This window comes from Phyllostomus hastatus, unplaced genomic scaffold (assembly GCF_019186645.2).
Source record: "Phyllostomus hastatus isolate PE091 unplaced genomic scaffold, TTU_PhHast_1.1 phas_contig_40, whole genome shotgun sequence".
NCBI lineage: Eukaryota > Metazoa > Chordata > Mammalia > Chiroptera > Phyllostomidae > Phyllostomus > Phyllostomus hastatus.
In genome coordinates this window covers 93,533,300-93,554,245 of record NW_025333872.1, presented here as the reverse complement: position 1 = coordinate 93,554,245, position 20,946 = coordinate 93,533,300, and the positions used below count along the sequence as shown (strand labels likewise).

At 49.8% G+C, this 20,946-nt stretch overlaps 1 protein-coding gene across 9 annotated transcripts in view; it reads right to left on the bottom strand.

Moving 5' to 3' along the window:
* The window catches only part of ARID1B (AT-rich interaction domain 1B), a 395,667-nt gene that overhangs the window by 82,814 nt on the left and 291,907 nt on the right, over positions 1-20,946 (bottom strand). For all 9 annotated transcript variants that reach the window (XM_045844119.1, XM_045844124.1, XM_045844125.1 and 6 more), the window contains one exon: positions 6,119-6,208. In XM_045844119.1, the coding sequence (XP_045700075.1) occupies positions 6,119-6,208 (90 nt within the window). The remainder of the gene's footprint in view (positions 1-6,118; positions 6,209-20,946) is intronic.

Here is a 20,946-nt window from a genome sequence, read left to right as displayed (position 1 = left end):
GTGGGGGGTGGGGGGACCCCAGCTCAGACAGTCATGGCGCCTGCAGGGTCGCCGGCACGTGTCTGGGAGGAATGCTGGGCACAAGTGGTGCCTCGAACCTGGTGCAGAAGTCAAACACCTATAGAGAAACGCTTTACACCACGGCTGTAAGTCACCACGTGACCTACAACGGTCAAATCGAAAGAAGTCTTACCAATATGGTAAGCCTTCTTAATGACAAGAAACATTTTATTCTTTGGCTGTTCTGTACTCTAAAAAGATCTGACATTTCTGACAATGCATGCAGGCTGAATTACTTCCTGTGGCCCAGCTCACTCTTGGTTGAACATCTATCATGTGTGGGCTCTCTGGCAGATGGGGTGGGTGGGGGAGCATAAACATGAGTCAGGTCTGGCCCCCGAGAGCTCATTCTCCTTTGTGGTCAGACCCTGGGTTTACTTGAAGAGACTGTTCTCCTCTGCCCTTGGCATTAAAAAGAGAAAGAGGTGCCCTAAGCAAATAGAATGCCTAGAAATTTGATGAGGAAATTCTCAAAATACAGCATTAAAGAGTAGGGATAAAACTAGACCAAGGCAGTTAACATCTCGGATCAGTAGAAGGAAAAAATATAAGGATAACGAAGGCATATTCGACTCAGTCAATCTATATAACATGGAAGTCGGAAACTTCCCACTTTCGAAGTACGGAAACTCTGGCTTCCCTCTTCACGGGGGCACACGGGAAAACGCTGAAAGAGACACACAGATACAGAGAACAGAATGCTGGTCGCCGCGTGGGTGTGGGCGTGGGCGTGGGGCCGGGGCGAATAAGGTGAAGGAACCGAGGAGTGGTCACGAAAAGTGTCACCGGGACGTAAAGCACAGCACAGAAAATACTGTCGGTAGTGTTGCAGCAACTATGGACGGAGCCAGGTGGGGACGGGGAAATACTGGGGGGTGGGGGTCACTTTCTAAAGTGCATGACTGACTGTCTGACCACTATGCCGTGCACCTGAAATAAACACAAAATAACACTGAATATAAATGGTAAGGAAGAAAGTTAAAAAAAAAATCTAAGTGCCTGCACCCACCTCCTCTGCCACACACCTTTTCTGGATAATGTCACTACTTAACACCTAACAATGGAGCTACTGACAAACATCCCCGTGAAGGTCAGATTCCAAACACGGGAACTCCGTCGTTCTTCTGACACACGGCTGCCGAGAACTAAGGCCGGCCTAAGTACTTGGGGTACAAAACCGCAAAATCTGCTTGTTTCTCTCCTTGTCCTGCAGCGACAGTCACCACATGACTCACCCGGCTCGTCTGACTCAGTGCCACTGACACTGTAAGAGCAGTGGTCTGCCTGCACACTTTCGCTATAACTTTGTTTCAACAGTTGAGAGGGAGGAGGAGGAAAGGCTGTCGTGTAGGTGGACAAGAACGGGGGCTGGGTGGGGTGCTACCCAGACATTCCGTGAGGTGTCACCCGGAGCCCCTTTTGCATGGCCCCCACGGGCACAGAAGGGCACCACACAACGGCCTCCGGCCACAAACACGCACCCGCCCGCCCCGCCCAGCCCCTGCACGGCATCCGCCGTTCGCATCTGCGTCCAGGAGGGAAAGGTCTCGGCGGCTCTGCTTCCAGCCTATCTCAAGGACTAATTAAATCCTCATTACTACCTTCTAATTACTCCAACACTGTGGGATTACCCCGCAGAAGTCCCCGCTGGCACACCAGCCGAAAAGGGTTAAATAACCCGTGTTGATTCTGAGGACCCAGAACTAGTTCAGACCCTCGGAAAGCCACCAGCACTAATGCGAATATTTAACTAGATACCACTGTGAAAATTAAAAGGGAATTCAATTAAAAGGTTTTCAAAAAATTAATTCTGACCTCTACATCCGCCCAAATAAATAAGCCTTCTTGAAATGTTTTTACCTAATTGCTAATCCAATAAACTAGAAGGGCATTTGCTAGTCCCATTAAGCTTAACATTTTACAGGGGTTAAAAATGTGATCATTTTGATGGTAATAATAATTATACTTATTTATCTACTCCAATGGCTATTCCATATTCCCTCCAAGCCATCTTGGGAAACAGAGAACACATTCACATAAGCCATTTCCTATTGCTCTTTCCAATGTTAAAGATATGTATGTTAAAGGTTAAGAAATAAGGATAACTAAACTTGTGAGCTATGATTTTCCTGTAAAGTTTATTTCAGTAAGGTGCTGTGACGGCAGTCCTTTGCCCCGTTCTACGAGGTCCAGAGAGAAAGCGTGTTTGAAAACAAGAACCGATGGCTAATGGGTTACAGGGCCCTAAACTGAGGTTTTGTCCCCCACCGGCCCCCTGAAGAATTTGTGCTGATTTCATTAGTAAGGAGCTCCAGCATCGTGTAAAATGCAGACAGGAGCGCTCGGAATCAAGCTTCACGTTGGAGAGCGGACGGAAGGACAGAGCCGACGATGAGGCAGGGGAGTAAACGGGCCAGCAACCGTGTGAAGGGCTTCCCTTCTCCCCGTAGCCACAGCGGCCGGCCGTGCCCACGCTCGCTCGCACGTGCACTTTTACAGATGGAAAACATAAAACCACAGACACTCCGTTATCCTCATCGGTACAGAATGTGGGGAGATGGTGACTGATGTCTCCTGACGAACTTGACACAGAGCCACCAGACAGGGAGGGCACTGGACTGGTCAGGGGGGCCGCTGTCAGGGCGCCCCGCCGGCCCGCTGCCTCCGCGCGCCACCGTGAGAAGGGAACGCGGCCCAGCAGCGGCCAGCCTGGGTCAGATCCTCACGGACCCCGGTCTGCAGAGTTCTCCTGCACAGGGCACAGAGTTTTCCCATGCATGTTCTTCCCGCCTGGGGATACGAGGACCAACCGGGAAGCGGCGGCGGCAGAGCCAGTGCTCGGTTTCTCGCGCCGGGAGGTGCAGCGAGTGTGTCGGCACCGCTGGGCCCCCGAGGGCTGGGGGAGGGTGGGGACCACCCGGGACACGGCCCCTCCAACCCCAGGTAGGCTGCGCCTCTTGCTTTGTGCAGGTGTCTCAGGACGCGTGTGTTTCTAGATTGCTTGCTAAAAAAATGTGTATAACTATCAAATCTTAGTCTTAATCTTATTATTAAGACAATGAATATAAAAGGAAATGCTCAGTTTGGTCACTTCAGCGCTGTGCAGCACAGAAGGTGTGTTCTTGTGTATCAAGGTCCGTGTCTTCTGAGAAAGAATACATTTTTTAATAACATGCTAACTCACCTATATGTATTTTTTCTCCTCTGCATCTTGCATCATTTCCCTAAATGGGGGTGGCGGGGACACATAATTCTGAAGGCATAAAGAAGTTACATTATGCTTTAAAACATGAGATCAACACACTGGGGGATTGCCTACCAAGCATTTTCCTAGACCTACTTTGTGCTGTATGGACTGTCAGCACATGTGATGTCATGGTAAAAACATGCAAGAAAAACACTGCTGTTATTGCATCTAAGCATTACTATGACCACGTCATCTGCCACCACAATATCTGATCAAATGTCATCACGAGCTAACGTTTCTTCCTGGTTTCAACAAACAACAAAGTCACTAAAAAAACCCCTTTCTTGCTATCCAATATTTTTTTCACTGTGAAAAACATATTGATTAAAAACTATATATGGAATAAAGCTATAATCCTGTTCGGTGTCCCCCCTTCCCCAATTACAGTCTCTATTCAATACTACTCCACATTAGTTTCAGATGCTGGGTTGCTTCCCCATTGTCAAGGACATTTAACTCACACAGGGCACAGCGTCACCCAACAGCCATTCCAAAATGGGAAAGTTCCTGTTCAGGGGGTTGTCCAACCAACGAAAAGACACACAGGAGATGCGTACAATGTCTCCAGCACAGTGTTTAGAGACAGTGTGGGAGGCACGTTCATGAAAATAAATTCAGATTTAGCGAGCTGTAAAATCCGTACCTGCCATTGGAAGGAAACGGTCATCGTAACGACCCAGATAGTTATGCATTCATTACCAGCCACTGAAACCACACTCCACACTAAAGACAATCGGAGGAGAACACAGAGCAAACACATGAGCCCACAATGTCCACGGAGGGACGTGGGAGGAAAACCCTACACGGTGCCTTGCTGACAACATATTCATCTGAGTTAAAAGTTTAACTGTGTTTCCTCATCGTCGTTTCGTCCTTGACAATGCGTGTTCTACACTTTCCCATTTCACGAACACGCATCAGTTGGAAGGGCCTGGGGAGGACTCTGTTGGAGGATCTTGGAGGGGTTTCTCCCTGTTAGTTCTTAGAGGTGAAGGTTAGTGTTGTGGTACTTCCAAAGAGAGTGCCTCTTACCCCTGAATGCTGGCAAAAGGGGGCAACTTCTCCCAGCCGGGGGGGGCTGGGGATGATGCCACAGGGCTACGGTGTGGACTGAGTGAGATGTTCAACAAGCACCTCCATCTCAGCCCTGGGTCTGGCCCGAGCAGCCCCAGTGCAGGGCAGCTCCTTCAGTCCTCTCCTCGCCACCCGACCCCGGGATGCAGCGCAGTACGCGGCCAAGAAAGGCGCGTGGCCTTCGTGCGCTTTCCGTGAACTTCCGGAGGGTCTCCCAGACGACCAGCGCTGCACGAGGAATGAACACGAAACAAGCAGGAACGGGGAGGGTGCGAGGTACGGGAATGACTTACAGGAGGTCAAAGTAGAAAGTTTAGAGCAACAAATGCACACATCACACAATTATTAGAACGTGCTGTAGCATCGTTAGCAGTTCTCAAAGTGTGGTCCTCAGACCAGCAGCCTCGGTGACCCCTGGAACATGTCAGAAACGGGGGTGGTCAGGAACCCACTTCGGACCCACCGAATCAGTACTCCGGGGGGCGGCCTAGCAACCTATCGCAACACCCTCTCCAGGCGGTTCTTGTACACCCTGAGGTTTGGAAACCATGAATTATTCCATTATTAAAACACATTGCAGTACCTTGGTAAAGAAATGAAAGTGTTAACTGTACATTAAATTATAATAAAAAGTTAAATATGTAAAGGTATTAGAAAATTTTGTTTGATTCCTACCAGTCATTTCAACACAAACGATGTACAGATGAAGCTAATCCATCTTTTCGTTGGCATTACTTTCTAGACAATGTGCTACTGAATTTGTAACACGTACAATCACTAAACCTTGGGATTCTAATTAGGAGCAATCATCACTTGTATAACTCATATAGAAATAACTACAAACATTAGGGGTCAGGAACCTTTAAATATTAGCGACCAAGCCACCAACTTCTGCCTTCCCGGCCAGTGTGCGGGGAAGAGCACTGAGGGAAGGCGGTGTCTTCGGGGAGGGCGGGGCAGGCCTGGCTCCCAGGCAGGGGGCGTGGCCGGGCCCAGCATGGGGGGGCGGGGGGGGGGGCGGCTGGCCTGAAAACCCCAGCCTCCTCTGGTCTGGGCTAAAACCACTGCACCACCACCCCCACCACCACCAAGGGTAGTGGACTAGCGAAAGGTCGCACATGGAAGACAGCCTGAGTGTTCGAGGGCTTCAGGAAAGGTCTTGTTTCTGGCTCTGGCACTAAGGAGCCTCTGAGAACACCGAGATCATAAGGAAGAACCTTCAAGGTCCTTACGTTCTTCATTTGTAAACTGAGGCGACTGACCTCTAGGATCTTTCAAGATGGCTCCAGCTCCAAGACCCTATAATTTTATAATGACGAGGTCTTACTGTGTGTTTAGAATTTTAATGTCAGGTGCCATGGAACAAGTAACTGATCAACAGGTACACACACACACACACACACACACACACACACTCTAACACCATGCTTCACTGGAACCACCACCCAAACGGAGCCGCCAGCAGGCACCTCTGCAGAGCTGGCTCGGCACCAGACCTGTGCAGTCGTGTGCTCACTGTGCTTTACGGTGCTGTGCAGACACACACACTCTCCGGATCCTGAACTGTATTTTGGAACAATTTCACCCAGTTTGCAAGAAAACATCCCTCTTTTCTGTGTTTGTTGTTACACATAAATTCTTATTTATTTCGTTCGTCTGACAAGGAAACATAGTATCCTTTAAAAGTTATTTGTCATTATGGATATGAATAGGTAAGCAAATTCTTACGAGCCTCACCTCGCTCCTGCGGCATTGGGGACTGGCTCAGGGCGGGATGGGCGCTGGACTCGGCCTGGCTCCCGGGTGGCTGCGGAGGCATCTGACTGCCTGCAAAACACAGAGGGGGTGGGGTGAGGAACCCTTTGCATCGATGCTGTGACTGTGCAAAACCCAGACACAATTACACTCACTTAATCTTTATTCTCACAGAAGGAACGGCCCCCCACACAGAGAGAGAGAGCTAAAAAACGCACGCTGTTTCACCCTTTTGTATGTGCGTGTGTAAAACAAACAGGAGATGTGCATAAATACATTCAGCAAATGACCCCCAGAAAAGTTCAGTTTCACACTGGGGGAGTTCCCAGACTCACAGACAAATCAATTAGGAGCTGCAATCTCCCGACACATGCTTCTTCGTTGCACTGAACAAAGCCCACTACCGAGGACTTGAACTTGCCCTCTGGAGTTTCAACTAGTCTCTACGTGGGTGGGCAGACATAGCGGCCCCCGTTTTCCTTGTCAATATTTACTCAGTGTAGCAATGGTAACTGAGGTCTAAAAATCCTTTGTAATTAATCAGAGATTGAAAATAAACTTACAAGAAGATCTCCATTAAAAAACACAGAACACAGGACTACGAAATACGGTGCCGATGATCCCTCAAGAAGGAACTGCTCTGCATTGCTCTTGATCTTGACTGCTGGTAAAGCGACAGCATCTCTTCAGCACCCACTTGGTTTCCATTTACTTAATGTGCGCTCAGTTGGTCTTTTGGAGCTACAGTACAAGCTCCTTGAGAGAGGAATCATGCCTTTTACTCCTGTAATCCCTCATTAGCATAACAAATATTTAATACATCTTGGTTATTTAAGGGCCCTTAATCTGAGCATATGAATTAAAGAAAGAGATACTTATTACTTTATTAATTAAAGAGGGACAATTAGTCATTTAAAGGCGGGAGACGGGATTGTGAACTTTAAGAATCATCAGAGGGTCTCGATGATCTCAACTCACTCTCTGGCTCAGAGGCCGAGGATGCATTCCTTTGACTAACGCTACAGAAGACAAAAGGCACTCGAACTTGGCACAGTCCTCAAGGCACACGCTCTCTCGGCATGAAGACCATGCTGTTTTATACTCTGGCCTCCCCCTTGGCTAAAATAAATGGGAAAGAGAGAAGTCTCCACCCCTGTCTCCCCGGTGTGGAGTCCGTGACCACGCTAGACTGAGCTGGGAACTGCGGCGGCGACACCCACCGCAGCCCCTCCTCCCCCACAGCTCTGGGCGGCGCTACAGAGGCCTGCAGCCGGGTGGGGTCGAGGGGGAAATTAATGCGCTGAGGTCGCCACCGTGTCATCCCGGTGAAGGTCACGACGCGGAGCCCGGCGTCCACACTGACGGGCCCTTGTGGGTGTGTGCACCCCGGCGGCTGGCAGGCCAGGCCGCGGGGCCCACACCAGGAAGAGCACTGTCCCCCACAGTGAGTCTCCGAGACTGTCAGTCGTGACTGATTCTAATACCAGTTGTATCTTTGGCAGCCGGAGAGGCGGGGAGATGATTTTCCACTTAGATAACAGCTAGAAATGGTTGTTAAAACATAACCCTCAACAATTTCTCAAATTGTTTTTGAAAGTTTAGGCTTCTTGCTTTTAGAAAAGAATGTAAAGTCTATGACCGCATTTATGAGTGCCCCTGGGTCCAGCTGCCATGCTCGTCCTGCCTGGACGGCCACCGAGGCCACCACCAGGAGGAAGTCCTGCCGAGGCCGAGCCCCCATGCACGGGATGCAAGGCCTGGACCAGCAGCACAGAGGTGAACCGTCCCTCCACCCTCAGGCCTATTCGCGGTAAATCGGCATTCGTACCAAGTACTTCAGCGTCAAGGAACCAGCACCACACTGAACACTGGCCATCAGCTTAGTTACAGACACACAGAAACTGCTGTGTGTCGGCCCCAGCCACGTGCTTCCTGTGAAACACCCCAAGGCCCCCGATCTACAGCCCGTTCAGGAGTGTAAAGCTCTCTGCGGCTGAATCCTGACTTAAAGACATCACCGGGGAGGCAGCTGCTCTACCGCAGTAAGTGCTGACATTGTGACAATCCTTTCTGCGTGACGGGCCGGATGCAGAGGCTCCTCCCAGTGAAAACAGACAGTGATTCCAAGTCAGGAGAGGACCCACTCCTGGCAACAGGCGCGCCCAAGGCACTGCTCACACGTACAGTGTTTCCACTACAAATGAAAAAGGCTGTTAGGAACCCATTTCGTGAATTCATAAAATCTTGCCCCATCCAAGCAGAGCTGCTGGTTGCTGGTGCAGTTCTGAGACAAATATCTCGTTCAAGCCATGAGAAAATTCGTTTATTAAATCCATCTTCTACAGAAACACCCAAGGACCTTTCATGGTGGTCAGATTTGCCCAAACCGTTTTAAACCCTACATTTGTTTTTACCCCCGCCTTCCCATCAACAGACAGTTTCCCAGTTCCCGGGAAGTAACTCCCCTCTCCAAAGGCGCGGGCGGCAGCCAGCCCAGGGAGATGGTGAATCAGAACGCCCGCTTCAGGAACATTCATGAACATTCGTCTGTGCCCAACTTCCACGTAAAGAGGGCAGCTCAGGGCCCTCCGCGCCAACCACATTAAACACACACCTCCCAATCCATGGATCTGTGCACGACGTATGTTTGGATAAGTGAAATCTCTCGGACATAATTAGGTAGACATCTCTCGGACATAATTTTCAAAGAGAATGCTGCCACGCACAGTGAACAAACCAATGTTACGAACGGGCTCCAACCCTGAAACCGGTTCAAAGAGAGCCCCTGTCCCCCCACTCGTCTGTGTCTGAGAATGGTGCTAGTTAAGCACCATGGGAACAAGTTCCAGCCCCTGCTGCGAGCTGGAGGGCGCTTCACCACTTGATGCTTATGCGTCTCCGATGACCACTCACCGCGCTTCGCTGTGCGTGCTGCGCACCTTTTTTGCCCAGATTTTTGAGGGGGAAGTAAGCATGCGCATTATACATGGGTGGTGCTAACTGAGTATCTACAGAAATGTTATGCCTAGGCATTAAACGTGTAACTCTAGAAAGCAGTGGCAATCTCTGTATGCAAAATAGTAAATTCCCTGGAATACAATACTCTGTTTTACCTGTACATAAAAAATTGAATTAAAAAAACTGAAACAAAAGAAAGCCTGGGACGAAACTGTGGGTGCGCAGTACACATGGGAGTGCATCACACACGGCCAAATACAGCCCTCCGTGCTTCTGCCTCTCCGCACAGGTTCACACTACGGCCCTATCAGTAAAAAACACTTTCTCCCCACTCTCCAGTGACCATGCATACACAACAGTGTGTAACACTCTGCACAACCTAAAGATGAACCCTCTGTAAGTCACCTAAAGTTGAACTTTCAGCTGCTTTTCACATTTTACTTTGATTTGCAACACAAGTCTATGCTATGAGTTTTTACTTAAAAAAAAAACATGTATTTCTTTATTTTTCCAATCCTCACCTGAGGACATGCTGACTGGCTTTACCGGGAGGAAGGGAGAGGAAAAGAAAAGATGCACACACACACACAGAGAAACACCAAAGTGAGAGAGAAACATCGATCAGTCCAGGACCCAACCACAGCCTAGGCATGTGTCCCGACCAGGAACTGAACAGACCACCTTTTGATGTCTGGGAGACACCCCAACCAGCTGAGCCACCTGGCCAGGGTACAAAGCCCTTTTATTCTAATTAGTTGTAGACTGAGAGGAAAGGTAGAAAGCCAGGATGCCTCAGCCCACCGCCTCTCGAGTTCTCACGGTGTGTAACCACGGTGTAGTCACCACGTGGAGTTTAGCCTGGCACACTGTTGTTGACTAAATTAAAGACCTCGCTTGAATTCCACCCCTTTTCCACTTCATGTCTTCTTTCCATTTTAGGGTCTCACGCTGCACCCAGCTGTTATTCCTCCTTCGTCATCAAAGACCCCCCTCTTTCCTTTCACTTTGGTGACCCCGCAGGCTGTCCCCCGGTTTGCCTCGGTCTGCTGTGTCCACGGCTAGAACGAGAGTACGCGGCTGGGGCGTGAGCCACAGACACACCGTGCCCTTCTCAGCCTCCGTCCGTTCTGCCTGGGGGTCCCGACACTGCCAGGGGCCACTTCTGCCAACGTTCCCACTGGGCGAAGCTGGTGCCCACCAAGCTCCTCCAATATAAAGCTACTGTCCTGCCCTTTGCGGCTGGCGAGGATCACAGGGGAGATGTCACAGGCCCGCTGTCACGTGGGAGGGCTGTTCTGTCGCTTCTGACGAACTGTTTGGCCACATCTTCCCACCGTTTTCCTGTCTGGGGTTTTAGTCCTTTTCCCTGAAACTTTAAGGAATTCCTTACACGTTAGGAACGCCAGCTCTTCTGTCTGCGGTAACAATTGTGAATATGTTCTCCTGGTTGGTCACTTATGTATAGATTTTGTTTATGCTATATTTCTGGGATGGGATCTTTTTTAAAGAGCAGTCAAATCGATCAATCTTTATTTTTATTGCCTTTGTTTTTTTGAGTCCTAGGTAGACAGCTTTTTTTTTTTTTTTTGGGCAAAGGGTAGAGAAAAGTTCACTCCAGTTTTCTTCAAGAACATGCATGGTCTCATCTTGAACTACTGGAGTTAATTTCTGTGTGTGGTACGAGATGGATTTAATTCGATCTTTGTGATGAAAACTTTTTAAGACCCGCTTTTGGAGGATGATTTCACATCTTATAAGGCTGGCTCCCCAAACCCCATCCCACTTTTCCTTTTTCCGTGTTCTCTAGCGTGTCTGCTCTTTCCGCACGGACGTCCGTGCCAACTTGTCCCGCCCTGTAAAACGGCTCACGGATGTTGTCACCGGGGTGACTCTGGTGTGGTAAATGAGCTCAGGAGGAATCAGTGACTGTCAGGTTCATCCTCCCAAGAACCGGAGATGTGTTTCCCTTGTTCAGGTCTTCCATGGTTTCTTTCGGGGATGTGGAAGTTTCGCACATTTTATGTTAATGAAGTTCAATCCTAAACACTTAATCTTTGTTGCCAGTACACATGGGATTCTCTCTCCTGGTACGCCTTTGTTGAAGCGTTTCCTGCTCGTGCAGAGCGGGGCTGGGGCTCCTTGGGGGTCAGTGTCAGGGCCGGCTGCCGCTGCTCTGAGTTCTCTCACGGGGGGGATTCACTTACCGCCGGTTCCGTGGGGTTTTCTGGGCTCACCCTTGCACCACCTGTGAAAAGAGTCCGTTTTATTTCTTCTATGACCCTTCTCATGCCTTGGAGCGCTCCTGTCCCACGGCACCAGCCCGCATCTCCAGAGCGAGGCTGCGAAGCGGTGAAGACGGCGATCACCCTGTCTTGTCTGTATCTCAGAGGAAACGTTTCTGACAGTTTCCCACTAGGTACGACACCGGCTGTAAACGGAAGCATGCACATTCCACTACGGTGAGACGGCATCCCCTAACTATTTCCTTGAGTGCTTCAATCACGACTGGGTGCTGAATCTTATTAAAGGTGATGATATTTTCCCTTAAATCTAATATACTATTAATGGAGTTTATATTTAAACCAACCTTGCATTCCTAGAATAAATCCCACTTAGCCATCGTGCATTATTTTCTTCATGTACTACTGGGGTTTGTTTTCTAATATTTTCTTTAAATTTTTTATATAATGGAGATTTTGAGGAAAAATTTTCTAATTGAAAATAGCTTTTAAGAACTGGATCAAGATAATCAAACTAAACATCTTTAGTGACAAAACACTGGGATATTCGTACATAACAGAATTGTGTGTAAACAGACTAATGTGTATTTTTGGTAACTGGCACACATCCAGTAATGTCTAACCGTACAGTGGATGAACTGAGACGTGAATACATTCTGGCTTGGCACACTTCACAGAGCACGACGGTGGGGCAGAGAGTCCTACCGAGTACAAGTCCACGTTCTTACAGGGGACACAGTCTGGACACCCCCGTGATTCTCACTTTACTTTTCTGCTTACCGTTCGTCTCGTCTCACTACACGGTGAGCTCCACGGGTGCAGAGACTGGCTGCACCGTTTCCTGCTACACCCCTGGGCCAGACATACAGTTAGCACTTAATATATATTTGCTGAATAATAAATGAGTGGCTGATTATTCTAGACACCAAGCCCAGACTAATAGCTAATTAAACCTTTATGAGTTATCAGTGATTGTGTAGTTTTCTCTTATCAGTTTAGATCAGGAAATGGCAAACTTTTTCTGTAAATCGCCAGCGTACATATCTTAGGCTGTGCACGCCACACGTCCTCCGTAGCAACTACTCGACTCAGCTGTTGTAGCACAAAAGCGGTCACAGACTGTGTGTAAGCAAAGCAGCACGAATAAAACTTTATTTACAAAGGGGGTGGGGGGGACTAGATTTGGCTCAAAGGTGGTAGTTTTTTTTGCTGTTCCCTATTCTAAATGGTAACATCAGTAAAGAAACATTCAGGGACACTTACTCGAAAAGCCAGTAAACACTACGTGGCATTTGTTAAGAACGACGACACATAAGCCTGCCACACTCCGCCGTGTCTAATAAAGAGGCCTTTGCACAAACACGACCAGCGAGAGCAAGTGGTCTACGCCCTGCTCAAATCAGACCCAGCGCAGGTGGCACTGGGCTCCTCAGCACTTCATGCCGGCACAATTCTAAGACTTAAATGGCAAATGCATTTAGCAGGTAAATCCTCAGTTCAGTAATTACTTGCAGCTTTAGTTTCCCCAACTTTTTGGACAGACCGAAACAGACAAATCAGAGCCACGAGGTCAGACGCAGCTGGGTAAGTCACACTCCAGCACTGCTGTGTCGGGGAACACAGACCAGCTGAACAGCGTTTCCACCGTAGTCCTTTACTGAGGCTGAACTCCTCCGGGTTAACTCCTTTCTAACCGACTGCAGCACACAACTACAGAAATTCAGAACAAAAATACCAACTCTGAACCATGAGGGCCTCTGGCACACAAAGCACTTATCGCTTCTTAAGCAACACCGTGCTATTTCTATGTCATACTTATGGCAAAGAAATACCTAGAAATTCCATTTTTCAAAAGCTGTAGTGGCCAGAGGAAAAAAAGCATTTCTTCCTTTCACACTGTTGCAGCTGAAAATACAGCTGACTCGGCGTGCATTTAGTTACCGCAGACGGAGCAGCGATACCACTCATTGGCACGGCCGGCCCATCGGAGTGTGGGCGACGGACACTGCCTGATTTCAGGGTCCCTTCCCGGAACCCGCTCTCCCCTCCCATGTCACCACAGGATCCGACTGGGGGCGGAAGTGGGCAAAGGGAGGGCAGCACCCGGATCGCACTGTTATGTGCTTTACAAGTTCTCCTAGAAGTTAGACCTGGTTTTACTTGAGTGTAAAAAATGAAGTGAAAAACCACTCAGTACTTACCATGTACAAGGCAGGGGAAGAATATGCCTCCACTAGTAATTCAAGAGGACTGGCTTTTTAAAATTCCCATGAAATGATACGTTAAACCACAGCAAGCTGGAAAATTTTGGCGGCCAATCTACTCAGTAAGGGTGTCCTTAGGGTTCTGGGCAACCGTTAGGTGTGTAGTGACAAAGACATGGGTCTTATTCATAACATCCTTGAAACTAACAAGGGTAAGACAGGCTCATTTTCAGAAAAGTGGGGTCTGTGAGTTTGTGTGAAGTGTTACCTGTGGTTGCTGTTGCATTTCAAGAAGAAATGAGGAGTACTTCTGGTAACTCTGCTATGATCAAATTCTTCCCCTGTAATGCTGCTATAAAATCAATATATATTACACAGTTTTTAGCAGTTAGCAATTGTGAATTATTCTTGTACCCTTCGAGAATTCTTGGTGGTGTCACTAACTTTTTTGAGCAGTTAAAAAACACCAACAAATACCACGTTATAAAAATTACTGCTACAATTACAAATTTATCACAACCAAGATCAACTTTCATATCTGGCGCCTCCCTCTGATTATCATTTAATTCTGCTGCACCCAAAACTAAGACACTGGGTTGCTTTATCCTAATACATCCTCATCCTTTCTCCATGTTACAGGAAGCAGCTGTCCCTCAAACCGTTAGAGCAGAATGCAGGTTTCGCCTGCCACACTTTGACTTGCTGGGTCTTCCGGAGGGCCTGTTTCTCACATTCTGCCATGCCCACCAGGAAGAACACCGCGACTTCTCCCCTTGGGCTGCACTCACAGTGGAGGGGTCATCTCTGTAATTTCCGAGACACGAAGTACTGGCTTTGGTAAGAGGTGGGACGGGTGGGTGGCCCGGTGGACGGTGTGTGTAGATGTCTTTGGGCGTCTGATCTAAGACGGCACCCACCGCACAGTGTGACCAGACAGGGCAGCTCTGCCACCCACCCACACAGCGGGATTCACCAGTCGTTTTCTTCAGTGACACAATGGTGTGGGAGAAAAGTGAGTTTTCAATAATCGATACATTCGCTGAATGTTCTGGTCTTGGGCTTTTACTCATGATGAGTTAGAAAGGAAACTTGAATATGCTCCCAAGCAGATAGTTAAAATACAGCATCTGCTCGGGTCCCAGGGTCATGGTTCGACTCGGCAGTTTATCCCAAGTGCTGTGGACGTGGATTACAGTACTTCCTGTTGTTTGGAGCGTTTCAAACAGGATGTCACTCTTACCAGGAGGCGCTTGTACGGGGTCGGGGCGGGGGGTGGTGGGCGGGGGGCAGCTGTGAACAGGCTGTCGACACGGTTCTATACTGTGAACCAACCCTACCTCAGGTTACAGCAGCACAAAACGGAGAGCGATGCTCGCCCTCCTGCACCGGCCAGCGGGAACACAGAGCCACAGCCACCTGGTCCCCTAGCCCTGCAGACAACGCCTGAGACCTCGAAGGCAGACCCTTCCATGGCCTACGGCTCCGACATCCATTAAAAAACCTTTAGCTTTCCCAAAATCCTACCCACGAAGACACCATCAGTAGGTAAATCAGTGCTGCAGAGACATATCTGGCTCGTGTACTCTGCACCACTCTGGGGAGGAGGAGACTCCAGGGGTGCCCTGAGTGTGATGGAACCCTCACAGGAGGTGCGTCCCTTCATTCTAAACAAACAAACAGTCCAACACGCGCCGGATACACCTTCTCAACTAGTCCCCCTGTTGCAGTCCGAGCGTCTTGAGCCTCATGTCGAGTCCGAGACGGAGCTGCTGCGAAGGCCCACCCACGGACGAGGAGGAACAGGAGCGACTGCGCTACGTTCTGTGTGCGAGTCCTGCCTTCGCAGGGGCCATGCTACAGATACTCCCGGTTTTTGGAGGTTTGTTTTTATTACAAAGACCAACTTGTTGCAATACATCGTTATTTCTTTTAGCCCACTGGATTCAAGCCGGTTTTCCCAACTGCGCTCTTGTATTGATTAATTAAATACGCTGAAGTCCCCCGACCGGTTTCACGTGGGAGCCAGTCCGACGGTCGCGGCCTGAAACCCGTGGGAGGCCTCCCGGGCGGACGCCTCCCCGCAGGGAACTCGAGGCTCACGAAGGTGCTCTGTGGTCAGGGCGGGGAGCACTCGGAGCCAAGACTGTTAGACTTTGCCACGCGGGTCACGACAAGTTTTGATTCACGATAAGCCAGGGTCCAGAATCACTGACACACGGGCAGTCCCAGCTTTAATTACAGTGCTGTCCGTGCCGACTGTTCTCGAGTGGCCTGGGGGCGGGGGAGGGTGGTGGAAAAGGGGCAGTCTCGAATTCTGACTTTCTGCCCTGCCCTACAATGTGCCTTAACCTGGCTGGCCACTCTCTTCCCAGGGCCATTCACTTTAGACGTTTGTTTGTTTGTTTGTTTTTGCATCTTCGCCTGAGAGAGGGAGAGAGAGAAGCATCAATCAGCTGCCTCCTGTATGCACCCGGACCGGGGACTGAACCCACAACCCAGGCACGGGTCCTGACTAGGAATCGAACCGGCAACCTCTCAGTTACGGGACAACGCTCCGACCAACTGAGCCACACTGGCCAGGGGCTCGGTGTTCTTTACTGCTACGGTAGGTCTGCCAAAGGGAATAAAAACAGTTCCTTTGTGAAAAAAATGACCCCTAAATAAAAGACAAAACTTTAGGGGACTTCCGTTAACTTCAAGTGTGAAGGTATGAACAGGGAACTGGCGATAGGAGCAAAAACATGATTTGCCTGAAAGCAGGAGTTACTTCACCTTTGGGAACCCGAGGCTCCGAGGAGATCCCCCTCGTCGATGCTGGAGATGCAAGAAACTTGCCAACTACTAGACTGAGAATCTGCTCTGTTCGGCCGCCTTCTACTAAACACACACCGTTTCCAGCAGCTTTAGAGCTCAGATGCACCGTCCGGAGGTCCTTGAGGTGCAGAAGAACCCCCCCCGCCCTGGGGTGGGGGAGGCACGCGTGTGTTCAGGTGTAACACAGCTCCCCTGCCCCCCCACCAGGAAGTCTCGCCCCACAGCACTGCCGTCTACGAGGGAGTGGCCGGCTCCGAACGTCGCTCAGGCAGAACCCGGGCCACAGGCCGCAGCAGAGCCGCCGGCTCCCGTCTTCGCCCTCCCCCCCGACCCTGCTCCAGGGGAGGGGAGAGGCGGCGAGGGCAGACCGCATGGAGTAGGCAGTTTATATTTCTCTCACTGGGGCAAGTTAATAAAAACAAAACCTAATTTTACCCCACTCTAACCTATTCTTATTTCCTCCCCAATATTTCTCCTCTTTCTAAGATTCCTTTTCTTTTTTGTTTGAGAAGCTTAATATTTGGCTGCCTTCTGAAGAAACGGGCGCAGTGACAGATGAAAGACTCGTGCGCGCCGTGTAATTCAGAGTACGGGGGGAAGCCGACTGCTGTGCACTTAAGATTCTAACAACCTTGCAATTTTGCAGAGTCGTTTCCCCTTTCCGTTCTTTTGAAGAAATCCGCTTTTATTCTGTTAATAACTAACCACGGTTGCAGCAGCATGGATCCGATTAGCGGTTCTTACGGCACAAAGGGGAGAGGGGAAAAAGCGGCCGACAGGGCTGCCAATCCGTTCACCTGGGCCCCCAGGAGGGCGCCCAGAGGCGGCGCCGGCCTGCTCCCAGTTCCGCACTGGATCGCTGCTCCGCGCGGCCCGGTGGAGACACGCTTCTCAAGGCCAAGGCCCTTCTTTTCCTTCAGTACAAGTTTCACTTGCCTCCATCCTCTCCTGCCACAGAGAATTCTCGTTCTGGGTCCCAGCGTGTCCTGCCAACTCCCGACTGTAAACATGAGCAGCTGTGAAAAGTGCCTCTCACGGACGCTCACGCGCGTGGTGTCACTTCCCATCTACGCACAATGAGCACGCGCAGAGAAGTGCGTGCATGTGCCTGCAGGGACAAGGGGCCACGCTTCCTCCCCGGCCCGGAACGCGGTACCCGTGGCCGGTCCACGGGCATTGTCATGCTGTTTCTGCATGTGAGATAAGGTAGGAAGAGGTACACAATTTGGGAATACTGGAATTTGAGGAAAATAAGCACAGTACATATAAATCTGGGACCAACAGATAAAATACTGGCATTACAGGCAACACAGTTTCCATGTATTTTCTGTTTGGATATGGAATTGTCAGTTTATGTGCTACAATAATACAGTGTTTTTTTTTAAAGACTTTCAGAATTCACTCGTTTGCCATTATGCAAAATATTGAGAGCTTATTTTTGTGATAAAACTTTAGGCTTCCAAATCCTTGGTATAAAAGAACTTCTGAGAGACAGAAAGCTACAGCACTGAATTATGCTGAAAAACTTAAAACAGAAATCAAAGGCTTCTTCTAACTGAAATCTCTCTGTTCTTAGAGGTACAGCCAACACTTCTCATGGCTTTACTATTTTTAATTTAAAAGGACTGGGGCAGCCCAGGCAGGAGGCAGGAGGGGTGCCCTCAGGGGTGTGCCCCTTAGCACAGGAGAGCCAGGGACAGGGAGCTGGGGGGGGGGGCCCTCTCTGAGAGCGCAGGGCACAGGCAGTGGCCACCGGAGAAGAAAAGATACTCTGTAGCCTCGTGTCTTCTTGATCAGTCCTGTTATTTCAGATTTTAAGTAAATGCTTACCAAGTACGCTTGTGAAATATCTTTTTCATGAACAGCTGCTTTTACCTTCTTCTACCTACCGGCCACTTTCCAGTATGGGGAGCATGTCACCCATGGGTTGCTGGAGCCGAGTCCCGGCCCCACCCAGTGCTTCCCTGCCCCGTGCCTCCCTGGCGGAAGCTGATGCCGGCCCCTCGGAGAATGGGAGTGTTAGCCGGGTGGGGACCACACTCTCTCCACAGCCAGTTTGTTCTGAACGGACCACTTCCTTTGGAGACAGGGTTAGTGACCGAACTCTGCGCATCCATGTTTTGTACACAGGACATAGTAGGCCCATGGCACGCAATCACCACACCCATGTATATGCGCACCCCTATCTTCCCCTAAAAATTTTAGGGCAAAAAGTGTGCATTATACACGGCAAAATACGGCGTTGGTAATAGACATGTATTAAAAATGATGAGGTAACGAAAACACTGGATATTAGACAATCCCAGAATTTCACGACAACACTTAATGCGCACAACCTGTGTGTGATGGATCAGAACCGGGCGGGGGCTACACCCAAAAAGGCACCTGGTTCAGACTGACGAAGACCCCAAGCACTGTTTCGGGTTCCATTTCTGAGGAAGGGGAAAGGAAGTACGACAATCTCGCACAGTGAAACCCCCTCCCAGGGGAGGGAAACGGAACGATCCCACGAACGGTGGAACGCAAGGGCACAAAGACGGCCCCCAGCCCGTAGGGGGAAAGGTCAGGTAAGTCACTGATTTCAGGGCTTTCTTTTCTTCAACTCTGGTTTATTCAGAGAGAGCTGTGCGCTCTTTAACTTGGCCGACATTAACTGAGCGCCCCTGACGTGCCAGGCGTTGTTGTCCTCGGCACCGGGGATGGAAAGGAAGCCGTGTCTGCTGCCCTCTGGAGGCCCCTGGGCTAGGTGGCGGCCCACGGAGGGACCACCGGACCGCCTCGGGCAGGGAGGGATCGGTGCGACTTTGCAACAGGAAAGACACTGGAGTTTGGTCTTGAAAAAACAAGTGGGAGTTCGCCAGGCTGGCCAGGGGCCGGACGGATATTCCAGGCGAAAGGACTCGGCTGCGGGAGCGGAGTTCCGACCCATGGGACGGTCAGCAGTGTTGACAACGGGACACCGGACCCGTCAGCTGCCGTGGTCCACTTCGAAAGCTAAGCGGCGATACGACATAACGCTGCACACTGCTGAGGTTCAGCTCTCCCAAAGCGTTGGTGCCTCTTTCCAAGTGGAACTTAAATACGACTCTCAGATTTTGTGTGAAGTGAACTGAAAGGAACAATTGGGAAAACAGGGGATTCTCTTTCTCATACGGTTAGGCCTCAGACTGTTGCAGTTATTTTATCACAGGAGTTCTTCCCTGTGACATGGCGGTTTCCACTGAACCACAACCTTGTTATATAGAAAGTGCAGAAAAAAGTCACACGTGCGGCCCTGAAAAAGAGCGACTGATCCCTAAACTCTCCCACGACCTTTACACGCACGGGAGGTTATAACCGGGAATACTGGCTTCCGTTCGGAACACGCCCGTGGAGCACTCGGAGGGAGGTGGTGAGCGGTTCTGCGAGCGGCGGTCTCTTCCACGGCTGGGCGGCTTCCTCTGCCGGCCCCCAGAACACCTCGCTCCCCCTGGTTTCCGCCTGCCCCCTGGCTGCTCCTGGTCCTGCTGGCGATCTCCAGCAGGAGTGACTCGGGGCCTCTGGACTTGCTCTTTGCCCTGCCTGGATCCCTCTCTCCCAGACAGTCACACCGCTTGCTTTTGCCCTTCCTGCACTGGGACTGCAGTTCAAACGCCAACTTCTAAGAGCATCCTTCCTCCTCGCTGCTATCTAAAGCAGCAACCCGATCCCCCTCTACCAACACCTGACAGTAAACTAGGTACTTGTTTGCTTAGTTCCTGTCCTTCCCACGAGAATTTACGCTTCATGAGGGCGGGGCCCTTTGTCACTTATGTTTACTGCACTTCCCCAGTCCCTAAAAACATGCATGCGGCGTAACACACACTCAATACTTTGCTCAACCAATGAGAGAAAGAGAACAATACATTAAGAAAAAAACAAAGCCGGCAACTGGGTCAGCTGGCCTTCCTCAGGACATCACCTGGTTCGCCCAACAGCCAAGGTACTGCGACAGGCTGCTTCCGAAAAACCCACCCAGCGCGTCAACACCCGCGGCCTCCCCGACAAGGTCACCCTCTCGGCGCCTGGCTGTGTGCACTTAATGCAGTTTGCAAGTACAAACTCCCATGTCACTTTCTGTTTGGAAGGGAGAGTATCACCGCGAACAATCCCCAGTTATATCATTTATAAACATGCAGATGTGGATTATTAAAGATTAATGCGTTTTAGGATTGGTGCCGGCATTCCGTTTGTCTCATGCCGAAACCAATTCTGTTCTTCATTAGTCAGTGACAACCCATATCACCCTGCTATGGAAGAGAAATCAAAGGTGCAAGTGTGTGAATTGAGAGTAAGTGATGAAACTGATTAGTAAGAGACTTAACGGCTATAATCAATCAACACATCATCATAATCCTGGTCCGGGGTTATCAGAAGACAGGGCAGTAACACAACACTCCCTGTAAAATGGTGTTGTTCCTCGCACGACCGCTACTTACTCCCTTTAGAAACCACAGTAACACAGATCGGGAGTTTCTGACGTCAACACCAGGAACGTCTTTGACTAGAAGTACCGTTTATTTCATTGCCATTCCCCAAATGATTTTTTTTTTGGAAATGTTTGCTTCTATGCTGA